At 43.8% G+C, this 11,579-nt stretch overlaps 1 protein-coding gene across 2 annotated transcripts; it reads right to left on the bottom strand.

Annotated features, from left to right (window-relative positions):
• Positions 1-1,103: 1,103 nt before the first annotated feature.
• On the bottom strand, positions 1,104-11,264 carry LOC308596770 (estradiol 17 beta-dehydrogenase 5-like). 2 transcript variants are annotated; one of them, XM_081211984.1, is made up of 9 exons: positions 11,112-11,264; positions 9,593-9,760; positions 7,563-7,679; positions 5,255-5,332; positions 5,009-5,131; positions 4,547-4,656; positions 3,455-3,620; positions 2,556-2,638; positions 1,104-1,264 (listed from the first exon to the last, which is right to left on the bottom strand). In XM_081211984.1, the coding sequence occupies exons 1-9, from the start codon at positions 11,196-11,198 to the stop codon at positions 1,225-1,227; spliced, it is 972 nt and encodes a 323-aa protein (XP_081068110.1). In that variant the 5' UTR covers positions 11,199-11,264; the 3' UTR covers positions 1,104-1,224. The 2 variants fall into 2 exon arrangements, with proteins under 2 accessions (XP_081068110.1, XP_081068111.1); XM_081211985.1 differs by lacking the exon at positions 7,563-7,679.
• Positions 11,265-11,579: the final 315 nt, after the last annotated feature.

Below are 11,579 nucleotides of genomic sequence, written 5' to 3'. Positions count from 1 at the left end.
AAAATTATAATATAGAAGAAGACAAAAGAAAGGTGAATCATGAAAGAGAAGAAAAGGAGAAAAAAAGAAAAAGAAGGAATATATAGATATGTGTGTGTGTCTGTCTGTCTCTCTCTCTCTCTGTGTGTGTGTATGTGTGTCCATCCATACTTTATTGCTATCCAGAGACCCATAAAACATAAACCATAAAACAATTTCAAAACTAGATTATCCACCCTTTGATCCAGGTCCAACATGCAGCTTGATAATATAATTGGAGGTCTGAGACTGTGAGCCCTGGGACATAGAAGTTATTTCAGATCGAGCTGGAAGACAGTCAAAACCCTGTGCCCTTAAATACTCACAGCCAGCAGTAGTCATTCCTGCCCACCCCTTCCTCAGAAGTGGAAGCAGCGACTTTGTAATTTAGAAGTTTCCCCTCGTGTCCTGCTTCCCACAGGCATCTGGTTGGCCACTGGGAGAACCGGTTGCTGGGCTAGATGGGCCACTGGCCGAATTCAGCAGGCTCTTCTTATTTTCTGAAGTTATTTCATCTTGGCAATAAATCTCAGGCTATGCAGCTGCTTCTTTTTATGAAGGTTAATCCTTCCCCCTGGCTTGTGCTATTTTCAGTATACAAATCACCCCCTTGAAACTGCTATTGGACACATTAGGGAGAACTAGGGATGGAGGAGGAGTTCAGTTTTGTTCACATTTGAATGAGAAACTACACAGTTCACACTTCTTGAGCCAATATGCGAATCGAAATACAGTTATCCAAAAGAAAGTGACAATTCTCTGTATGTGTGATGCAGTTGTTCAGCTACAGAATAATTGCAAAAATGCATATACTGGGGTAAAGTACAGTAATACCTCTACGAATGTCCGCCTTGTCTAGTGTCCATTCTGGCAAACGTCCGCGGCAAACCCGGAAGTACTAGAATGGGCTACTTCTGGGTTTGCCGCTTGCGCATGCGCAGAAGAGCTAAATTACACTTTGCACATGTGCAGAAGCGCAAACTGCTCCATGATTTGCCCTGCATCCTTTTTGGCTAGTGTCTGGGGCTCCAGAATGGATCCCGGCCACAAAACGAGATACGACTGTATGCATTAAAGAGCATATATTAGTGAAAACACCATGCAAAAATGCTTTATTTTAGGCAAAATTGCAAAGAAAAATGTGTATGGTAGATTCATCTGTTGAAGGTAGAGAACAGCATCGAGTATGGAATCAGTCAAAGGGTTTTATTCATCTCCAAATGTATAGTTAGGATGGGAAGCAAATCTGAAAAATAATAATCAATGGAGCTTCTAAATTACAAGGAGAAAGAATGGGTGAAATTCAGGTTTCAGAAGGAATATCCAACACATTTAAAGCACATGAAGCCTAGTCACTGGAGTTTACCCTCGGAGAACTACAATTCCCTTAATGTTTGCTGGTGGATTTGCTATCTATCTCAGGATTGTCATCCTTGGGCCAGCCCACCACAATTTGCTTGCCTGAGGAAAATTGCAAGATGGTGCACATTTCATATACAGAAGCCAGCTGGAATGACAATCAAAGCTTACACCTAGATTGGCAGCAACACAGTGCCCTTCACCAAACCTGAGTGTCCATCACCACAACTGAGGGCAGCAGGCTAGTTATATGGGTACAGGACAGCCATGTGAAGCACACAGCTCTGCCCTCCAACAGAAGGAGACGGGCAGAGTGCTCAGAAGAATCAGCTGGGGAGGGGGCTGGCCGGGAGGGGGCTTCCACACTGGGCATTTGAATGTGGAATTTACTCTCTTTTCCCTGTGGAAAGTGAGGAGAAAAGTGGTTGATGCACCAGCTGAAGCACACTTTGCCTAACAGTAGGGCCGGCCCTGGTTCTACTTGACTGTCTCAATAGGGAACACATACAGTTGTACCTCAGTTTAAGAACTTAATTTGTTCTGGAGGTCCGTTCTTAACCTGAAACTGTTCTTAACCTGAGGTACCACTTTAGCTAATGGGGCCTCCTGCTGCCGCCACGCAATTTCTGTTCTCATCCTGAAGCAAAGTTCTTAACCCGAGGTACTATTTCTGGGTTAGCGGAGTTTGTAACCTGAAGCGTCTGTAACCTGAAGCATCTGTAACCCGAGGTACCACTGTACTTAGGCCCTTAGTCTTTAGTAGCAAAAAGGGGAAATAACGGTGTGCCATTACTGAGCTGTTTTAACTGGCACACCAGAGTAAGGCACATGAAGACCTTTTGGTTTGGAGGGCAATCGTTCTTGAAATGTGTTGGGTGTAATCAATTGCGTCTTTTGAGCACCAGTCTGACATCCTGCCCCTTGTGTGCAACTTGTATGTGTGTCCCCACCCCACTTCCCCATGACCCTTCAACCCCACCAAATTGTCAGGGGTGCTACCACACCCTCCCCAGGGCAACAAGGAACGGGTTTGTGGCTGCAACCACAAACACCTAATTCCCACCAGGAGCTGCCTCCACACGTGGGCTTCTCAAATGCCCACCTGTATCACTGTGTGACAATATGGATCAGGCTGAACTCTAACAACAGGTTGCCTTGCCTTGCCGCCTTCAACTCACCCTGTCAGTTTCATGTAGCGAACATTTCTTTTGATGCCATTGAGGGTTTTCATGTCCTCTTCAGGCAGCTGGAAATCAAACACCTAGCAGAGGAGACAGGGTTGCATATAATCAGCAAGGGCTCTATTATTATTATTATTATTATTATTATTATTATTATTATTATTTCAATTTATACACCGCCTTCTACCCGGAGGTCTCAGAGCGGTTCACAAACAAGACCACAACGTATAAAATCAAACCAAAAACAATAACCCAATAACGCCTCTCCCCCAAAAAGCCACATTCTAAAAGGGTGTTGGATGTCAATAAGATCAACCAAAGGCCTAGTTAAAAAGGCATGTTTTTGCCTGGTGCCTAAAGGTGTATAATGAAGGCACCAGGCGAACTTCCCTGGGGAGAGCATTCCATAGACGGGGAGTCACTGCAGAGAGGGCCCGTTCTCCTGTTGCTATCCTCCGGACCTCTTGAGGAAGAGGCACACGAAGAAGGGCCTCAGAAGATGATCTCAGGGTCTGGGTAGGTTCATATGGAAAGAGGCTCTAGATTTTCTGAAGCTCAAGCGCTGAGACAAAGCGGGCAGAAAGAGGAGACATTGGCTCCCCTATCCTGCAGAATCTCTCACTGATCTCACCTGCATTTTCACCGTGTTTTAGACATCAATGGTTCCCATTCAACTCTGCTTACGCAGTTGAGCTCCTGTGAGTAAGATGGACCCCATCTCCACTATTGCTTACCCCACAACTTAACTCTGACAGTCTGTTACTGGTTTGTGTTCAGTATGCGGTAGGTTATTCTACTTAAAGTGCAGATATGAACAAACACTCAGCTCCCAATGTCTCACCTAAACCAGTACACATTAGACTTTGGTTCACTGCGTCTGCAAACTGCCGGTTTACCTGCAGGTTTTCTTTAATATGTTTTTGGGTGAAACTCTTGGCCAGAACCACAACACCACGCTGCAACTGGTAGCGCAAGGCAATGAGCGCTGGGCTTCGGTTGTGCTTCTTAGCAAGGTCAACCAGTACTGGTTCCTCACGCAGAACTGGCGTACTTGTGTCCATCCTGCAAGAGGAAAGCAACCTCAGGTGTCATTAAATAGCAATATTGTGACATATTCAAGTCAATATTTGAGCATATCTAGACACTGTAAGTATAAAGCTGTTTTAGACCAGATCATCTGGTATGGAGGAACCCAACCAATGAACCCTGCAAACAGGTGTTCTGTGCAGAGGGAAGGGACAGCAGAACAAAAGCACAATCTTATGCATATTGACTGGTCAGTCTTACTGGCCATATTCATATACTGATAAACCATGGTTTGTTAAGATAGGACTGAGCCTAGCCTCCCTCTGAACTCATATGCTCCTTTCCTCCTTTGGTGCAGCTGCAAGGAGTTTAGAAGCGAATCCCAGAGGGATTTAGTCCACACTGCTTAAAATGGTTGGGTCTGGTAGACAGCATTGCAAATAGAAATGTGTGCATTAGCAGAAATGCACACAAAAATGCTGCCAAATTTTCATAAGAAATTTTTCTTAAAAAAAAAAGTTTGCAAACTTTAAATCTGATGCGGAATGATGCGGAAACTGGAACTTAAGAAAAAGGAGAAACCCAAAGTATCAGATTCATCTACCCCTGTTAAGCACACATTCCTTCCCCCTAGTTTCTGTATGGCTTTGACTACCTTTGTGCCCCTTCCCCTGATCCCATATTTGCTATCTTGGATCAGATATTCTTCCGGGTTTTGATGGTGCACTTTTCTCCTTCCTAACTGATCTTTGATTGCTGCTCTAGAACAAGCATGGGGAACCTTTGGCTGAGCTGCTACTGGCATAATACTTGGCCGTTGGGCATGCTTGCTGCAGCTGGCGGGAGTTGTAACTCAACCACATACATCTTCAGGGCCAAAGGTTCCCTACAGTTGTTGGTTAATTATTGGCTAATCATTGAAATACTGGGATAAATGACCAAAGTTCAGTGTTTTCTCCTACCACGCCTCGTCTCTCTGTGATCCTAAAGCAGAGAAAGCTTCCAGGACAATATCCTTTGATTTGCAGAAAGACAGCAGCTGGGCTTGCTTGAGATAAGGGTGGCATTCGACCTGGTAGAGAATTTGTGCACAAGCCAAGAGTAAGAAGCACAGTCCAGAGGAGCAGTCTTGTTACAAAACAACAAAAATAAACTGGTTCTTGAAGACAGAGCATTATGAGTGGACCTGAACATCTGGAACGGGGAAGTGGGATTTTGCCTGCTGGATCCATTCTCAAGTTCCCTGCGCTTCGTGCATTTAGCAGAATTTTTGAACAGAGCTCCATGTGGATACAACTGTGGCCAGGATTCCTGCACGATCAGGGCCCTCAGTTATTGTGAATTCAGAACCCACATCCACACTTTCCACTGATGCAATCTCACTCCCCATGTTCAGTGCTTTATTTATTTTTAAAGAATTATACCTGGTTGAGAACAGGCTTGTACTTGAGGCCAGGTTTGTTCAGGATCTTTTCCAGAAGCCTCTGGTTGAAGTTGGAGACACCAATAGACTTCACCAAACCTGCATCTTTACATAATTCCATGGCCTGCAGAAGATGATGAAAGTATATAAACAAAACAGGCTATATAAATTATGCTGCTGAAATAAGTGTACAGTTTTGATTTGTGGGACTGTCCTGCTGTTGCTACGCAACTGTGATGATACACACCTCCCAGGTTTGACACAAGTCAACGTCATCGAAGACCAGCTTTCCACTTTCATCTTTTGGTAGCGGATTGGCTCCTGGCTTTAAAATAATAAAAATAAAAATAAAAATTTACTCAACATAGGAACAACAGCACCAAAAACCTATTTAAAGTATTTTACTTCCCATCTTTCCCCTATAAAGGTTGACTCTAAGCATGACTAAGCATGACTAAGCAGGCTATCACATACACAGTTACCTGAGTGATACTTATTTCTGAGTAGACATCTGCTGGTTTGTGATGTCAGTCTGGAAACAACCCGTCATCAAGAAACAATTGTAAAAGCAGATTAAACAAAATGAAAGCATTGACTTTTTTACACTTAGTGGATTATGATTATTGCTGTACATTTGCAAACAAGGTTAAGATACGTTTCCAGATGTAGATTATTTTATATGTCCTCCCCCCTTGTGGTCCAAATGGGGCTTTTCCTGACTTTCTAATTGGTGAGGGAATGCAACTTATCACATATTTAAAGACACTCCTCTGTTATTACGGTTACACTTTAGTGCACACTTATGACTTAATTGATCAGAGTTGGACGGAGAACCAAATTAACTCTATTGCAATTGTCGTTACTTTTACAGTTACTAGCTCTAACTAGAGCAGTGTTTCCCAACCTTTTTTGGGCAAAGGCACACTTGTTTGATGAAAAAAATCTCGAGGCACACCACCATTACAGCCCCGTGACGTCAGCGCGCAGCGTCACGCCGGGAGGGACGCATGAAAGTGTAAGTTTCAATTTTTTCCCTCCCCTCCTGTGTAAAGCGGAATGCACTCTGCTAAGTAAAGGCACTTGCCACAGCAGCGTCAACGTCACAGCACCCACCGGCACCCAAGAGAGAAGGGGTCTCAGCAGCCCTTTTGCCAGGAAGAGGAGCAAGAACGAGAGGAGGAGGAGGAAGAGGAAGAGAGTCCCCCCCCCAAAAAAAACATTCTCCTTTTGATCTTCCTTATTTGCAATTCCTCATTGCAAAACAGCGGTTGATATACAGCTGATTTTTTTGTTATTACAGTCCCCACCCCCTCACCTAGAAAAACACCACCTGTCAATTTTATTATTATTATTGTTATTATTGTTATTATTATTATTCCCCGCCACTCTGGGAGGCTGAAGCCCTTTAAGGCTTCCTTCTGTCCACTCTCTGTGAATTACCTGCCCGGAGCGGGTTTCTGGGGGGGGGGGCGCTGCTGCCGGTGTCCTCCCCGTCGAGTCTCGCCTTGCCCGGCGCGTGGCAGCCGCCCTTTCCCACACTCTGCCGGCTGCGCTGCCAAGCCCCGCGGCTCGGCCTGTCAGCGTTACCGGGCTCGGCGGGCGGTAATTCCCGAAGAAAACCGGCGGCGCTTGAAGAGCTGGCAAGCCCCCATTTGCATGTCTGTTTTCCGCAGCCCTTGGAGAGGATTAAGTTCCCTCCTTCCTGCCGGGGAACCTCCAAGCTTTGGGGGTGGGGGGGGAGGAGGCAGCAAAGCGAGGCAGGAAGGAGAGCGCGGCTTGGCTCCTCGCCGCCGCCGCCCCGCCTCTCGCCGCCGGACTCGCCCGCCTCCCTCCAGGCAACATCTCGCGGCACACCAGGCAACATCTCGCGGCACACTAATGTGCCGCGGAACAGTGGTTGGGAAACACTGAACTAGAGTACTGTGAGGGGTAACCTTTTCCTGCCTGCACTGCAGTCTCAATGAAAATCCTACTCTAGGTTGCTATTACTCAGAGTGATCTTGCTCCCATTGGTACCAGTGGGAGTCCCCCCATCCCTCCAGTTCAATTCCCGTATATCCAGCTAAAAAGGTTTTGGTAACAGGACTTAAAGAAAGTTTTTTTTAATAATAAAAAAGCCTCTGAGATTTTGGAGAACTGCTGCCCATCACAGGAGACAACATTAGCCACAGTTGTCATATGAGCCAACATCATCTCTACACTAAAACTTTTCCTTTTAAAGACAGCAGTCATGGGTAGGTAAATATCCTACTTATTTTTCCTTGATTTTGAGAACATCTAAAGTGTGAAGGATAGTTACATATGATTCGAAACTTTGCTCCCAGCATTTGAAACAGTATTGGCATCATTTCTCCCTCTCTCTCTCTCTCTCTCTCCCTCTCTGTCACCTTCTGAAACCAACATGGGTATGTTTCTGATCAAAACAATTAATGTGTACGCTTAACAGTAAATCCATCTTAATATACACTTCTTCTTTTTCAGATGAGAATTTTACAAGCAAGCAAGGAAGGAAAGTTTGATTTTGGTTCATCAACTAGTGATGGGGGGGGGATTACCTTGAGAGGAAATGGCATGTGAATAAGAAAGAGATCCATATAATCAAGTTTAAGTTTCTTTAGAGATTCTTCCACACTTGTCCGGACAAGTTCTGGGCGATGAAAGGTGCCCCAAAGCTGTAAAGGGTTTCAAACAGTAGAACATGGATACAGGTCACCTTCAGAATCAATGGTTCTTACTGAAGCATATAGACACACTCCAATTAATTTCAATGGCCATTGTGTCAGATAAATTTCTGCCAGTCTGTATGCCTGTTATCATAGCTTCTTTTTCACAAAGGCTGTATCTTCCCAGGTAGAGTTAAAACTAAATGAGCATACATAATGTGCTTGTTTATGGCCTCAAAGGAAAGGACTCTGGGAGTTTCATTTTCCAGTTGTAAAATTATATGTGACTAAATTATTAAGAGAACGCACTGGGTTTTTTTTTTTTTCATATAGGTAAGAGGCCAGTCAGTTGCAGTTTCCATAGTCTAACTTTCATTTAAGAGAGCATTCTTAAAACAATGGCTTTCAAACTGGGTTCTGAGACACCTTGGCTTCACTGGAAACTTAACAGGTGCACTTCCAGACTGCCAATGTATTGTGGGTGGGAATCAAGCACATGCCAGAACTTTAATTAAAGCAGATTAAAGCACTCTATCACACTGGTGCATCAAATCTACAGTGGTACCTTGGTTCTCGAACTTAATCTGTTCTGGGAGTCTGTTTGACTCCTGAAACCGTTCAAAAGCCGAGGTGTGGCTTCTGATTGGCTGCAGGAGCTTCCTGCACTCAAACGGAAGCTGCATCGGACATTTGCCTTCCTAAAAACGTTCGCAAACTGGAACACTTACTTCTGGGTTTGCGGCGTTCGGGAACTGATTTGTTCGAAAACTAAGCCTTTTGAGAACCAAGGTACCACTGTACTTTTTTCTTTTTTTCAATAGACTTTTTGTAGTTATGAAAGCAATGAGAAAATGCACGGATGAACAAATACTTGACAGAAAGACTTGTAAATACCACAAATCAGGATAAATGCTCATTCCCTTATAACAGGCATAGGCAAACTCAGCCCTCCAGATGTTTGGGGACTACAACTCCCATGATCCCTAGCTAACAGGACCAGTGGTCAGGGATGATGGGAGTTGTAGTCCCAAAACATCTGGAGGGCCGAGTTTGCCTATGCCTGCCTTATAACCTCATCAGAAAGACATCAGAATGAACACTCGGTAAAGACCAGATAATAGTCTAACCTAAGTTTTTTGTACAGCAAAACAGGATGAATATTCGTAAAATAGGTCAGGAGGAGCCCTAGGAGATTAGCAAGAAGATAACCAGTGATAGACAACCTTCCCTAACAGGCTGCTTGCCCATCAAGAGGATTCCATTTCAGTGGGTGGACATAGTGTAATGTTGGGTATATCTCTAAGGGCATCTTCAGAGTTTTGCAATTGGGATTCAATGGCAAACTGCAAAATTCAGCTTGCACAATTCAAGTAGATCTGCTGCTCTGGTGCAAATCTGCTTCTAAGAAAAACAAATTGAACTTTTTGCAGGAAGGAAAGTGCACTAGAAAGTGTGGGATATCAATTGCTTGCCCTTGATCTTGCATAACCTCCCTGCAAACAAATCCAAATGAATGCTCAGTAAACAGGTTGTCTGGAAATGACCTGAGTTATGTTCTCAGCGTAATGTTGGGCGGCCAAGTAAAAACAAAACGAAGCAGGCTCTTGCAGCTTCGTTAGTTGTATAGAGAAGGGATTTCAGCAGTTGTTGCATGTACGACAAGCAACACATTCTGAAATTCCTCTGTTGCACAACTGCCAAAGGTGCAGGACCCTTTTCTTCTTTCCTGGCAATGGTGAGGATGTCTACAATACACAGGGATTCCTCAGGAGTCAAGTCGATTTGGAAAGGAAAGAAGTAAAATTTGGAAGCCACTGACTTGAGTAAATGAACTTCCATGGCCTTAGCTGTTAGGAAAGGATGGTAGAAGCAAAGCCTGTCTACCAATCAACCAACTGCTACAGGAACTAATATTTACTGACCTTTCCAGTGTAAAACAATTCATCCCTTTTCACAGTTCCATCTGCAATCTTTGCATTCATCCCTCGTCCAATTTCCTCTTCATTCCCATAGATGAAGGCTCCATCGATAAGGCGGAAGCCAAGCTCAATGGCTACCTTTATAGCCTCCTCACACTTGCTTTTTTGAACCTGGTGGTTAAAACAACAAATAGAGTCAGCAAGTTTCACTGGCTTTGACAGGAGGGTTACTTGGTTGTGTTTCCTCATGTGCCACTTTTGCATTGAAAAACAGCTGCACATGGAACACCATGGGGCTGTACCGTAACATGGGAAAAGTTCTACCGCACAAGCACAAATCCTTGCATCAATAGAATGAGTGCATTGGATGCCAACCATAGTCATTTTAAGGCACTGTGGACAATAATCTACATATAAAGCATTTGAGAAAATTGGGTTCTCTCCCAGCGCATGTTCTCTAAGGGTGGTGATGCAGCAAGCTACCATCTTGCTTAGCTTCAACAAGTCAGAATCTTTTCGGTGTCTGCATGGGAAATATATTCATGCCACCTTGAGTCCCATGATGGAAGAAAGGTTCAGGATATAAATGTAAATCACTATTGCTGTACAGCATTAAAAAATATTGGTTTTGGAATTCAAACAATATCTCTTTTCTCTGCTAGACCAGGATTTGTTGCAGCCATATAAACAATATTTTCACATAATTGAAAAGCATTCTGGCCACAGAATGGTTAATATCAGTGTCAATAGGAAGGGAGATCCAAAATGTGGGTGCTGCCACACTAAAATATTGGTTTTTTACAAATGTAGAATGAGGCACCTGTAACAGTGCCTGTTCTGCAAAATATAGGGCAAACAAATGTGAAATAAAGATATCAGTGCATTTAATGCAACTGGTTTTTCAAATACAAATACCTGTCAACTTCAGATTATATTTTAGTGAGTAAGATCTAATTTATATATTTTAATTGCTGCTATATCTGTACTGTCCCTTTTATACCGAACTGCAAATTTAAATGTATCCCTATTGTGTTTCATGACTTCCCTGATTTTGTATGTGAGCTGGAACTGGTCTGTGACCTGCAGACTGGGACAATAGTGGACAGGCAGGAGAAATTCACACACACACACACACACCCTTGTCAGCCACAGACGTGACAAAAATCATTCCTCTCTACACACAATGAAATTGCTATTTGCATCAGGAGAGATGCAGATAGAAACTTGGAATGGGTAAGCTGCCAGGGTCCATGAAGTAGGGATAAGGATTAAACTCTCATTTTCTGCCCAGCCCACCATGGCTCTGATGCTGATCAGGCTCTCTCCAACAGCAGCTATTTGTGTTGTAAAACTCAAACACCTTCATGGAATGACATGCAGTTTGACCCTTGGGAGAGGCCCTGCAAAACCATCACAAAGGGTGGCCTATTTAGACTGCAGTTGGCTTTCCGTTTGAGAAAGCAAATTTCCTATATACACATAAAGGCGACAGAAAAAGAAAACCTTAAGAAAGTTGACTTACTTCATCAGGGCAATAGGTACCAAGCCCAATCAAAGGGATTTTGTTTCCATCGCTCATCTTAAGGTAGGAATTTTTGTCCAGAGCCATCTTTTTACAGCTTTGGTCTGATGTGCAAGCAAATGTACTCTGCCAGAGTTTTGGAGAAGAGAAGTGGAGTTGGCTACAACTCTCTTTTTCTCTTATAGAGTTACTTCCTCAGGGGCAAGGATAAGTGATGCTGATGTAAGGTAGATGAAAAACAACCCTCAGAACCTCAACATAATAATAGATCCCTGAGGTGTCAAATACTTGGCATTGTCACACTATCAACTCAGAGGTCACATGCTGTTTTCATTCAGTCTCCACCAGTTCGCTGGGCGACCAGTTAGAAGACAATGGAAAAATGCAGCTTACTTGACTACGAACCCCCAAATTTGGAACCCCCCCTCCAAACCAGTGCAGTTGTTGGCAGGGTTTTGCAGGACAAAT

Source organism: Podarcis bocagei, assembly GCF_964188305.1.
Source record: "Podarcis bocagei genome assembly, chromosome: 10".
NCBI classification, from domain to species: domain Eukaryota; kingdom Metazoa; phylum Chordata; class Lepidosauria; order Squamata; family Lacertidae; genus Podarcis; species Podarcis bocagei.
The sequence above is the reverse complement of the archived record's forward strand: the minus strand, read 5'-3'. Positions and strand labels throughout refer to the sequence as shown.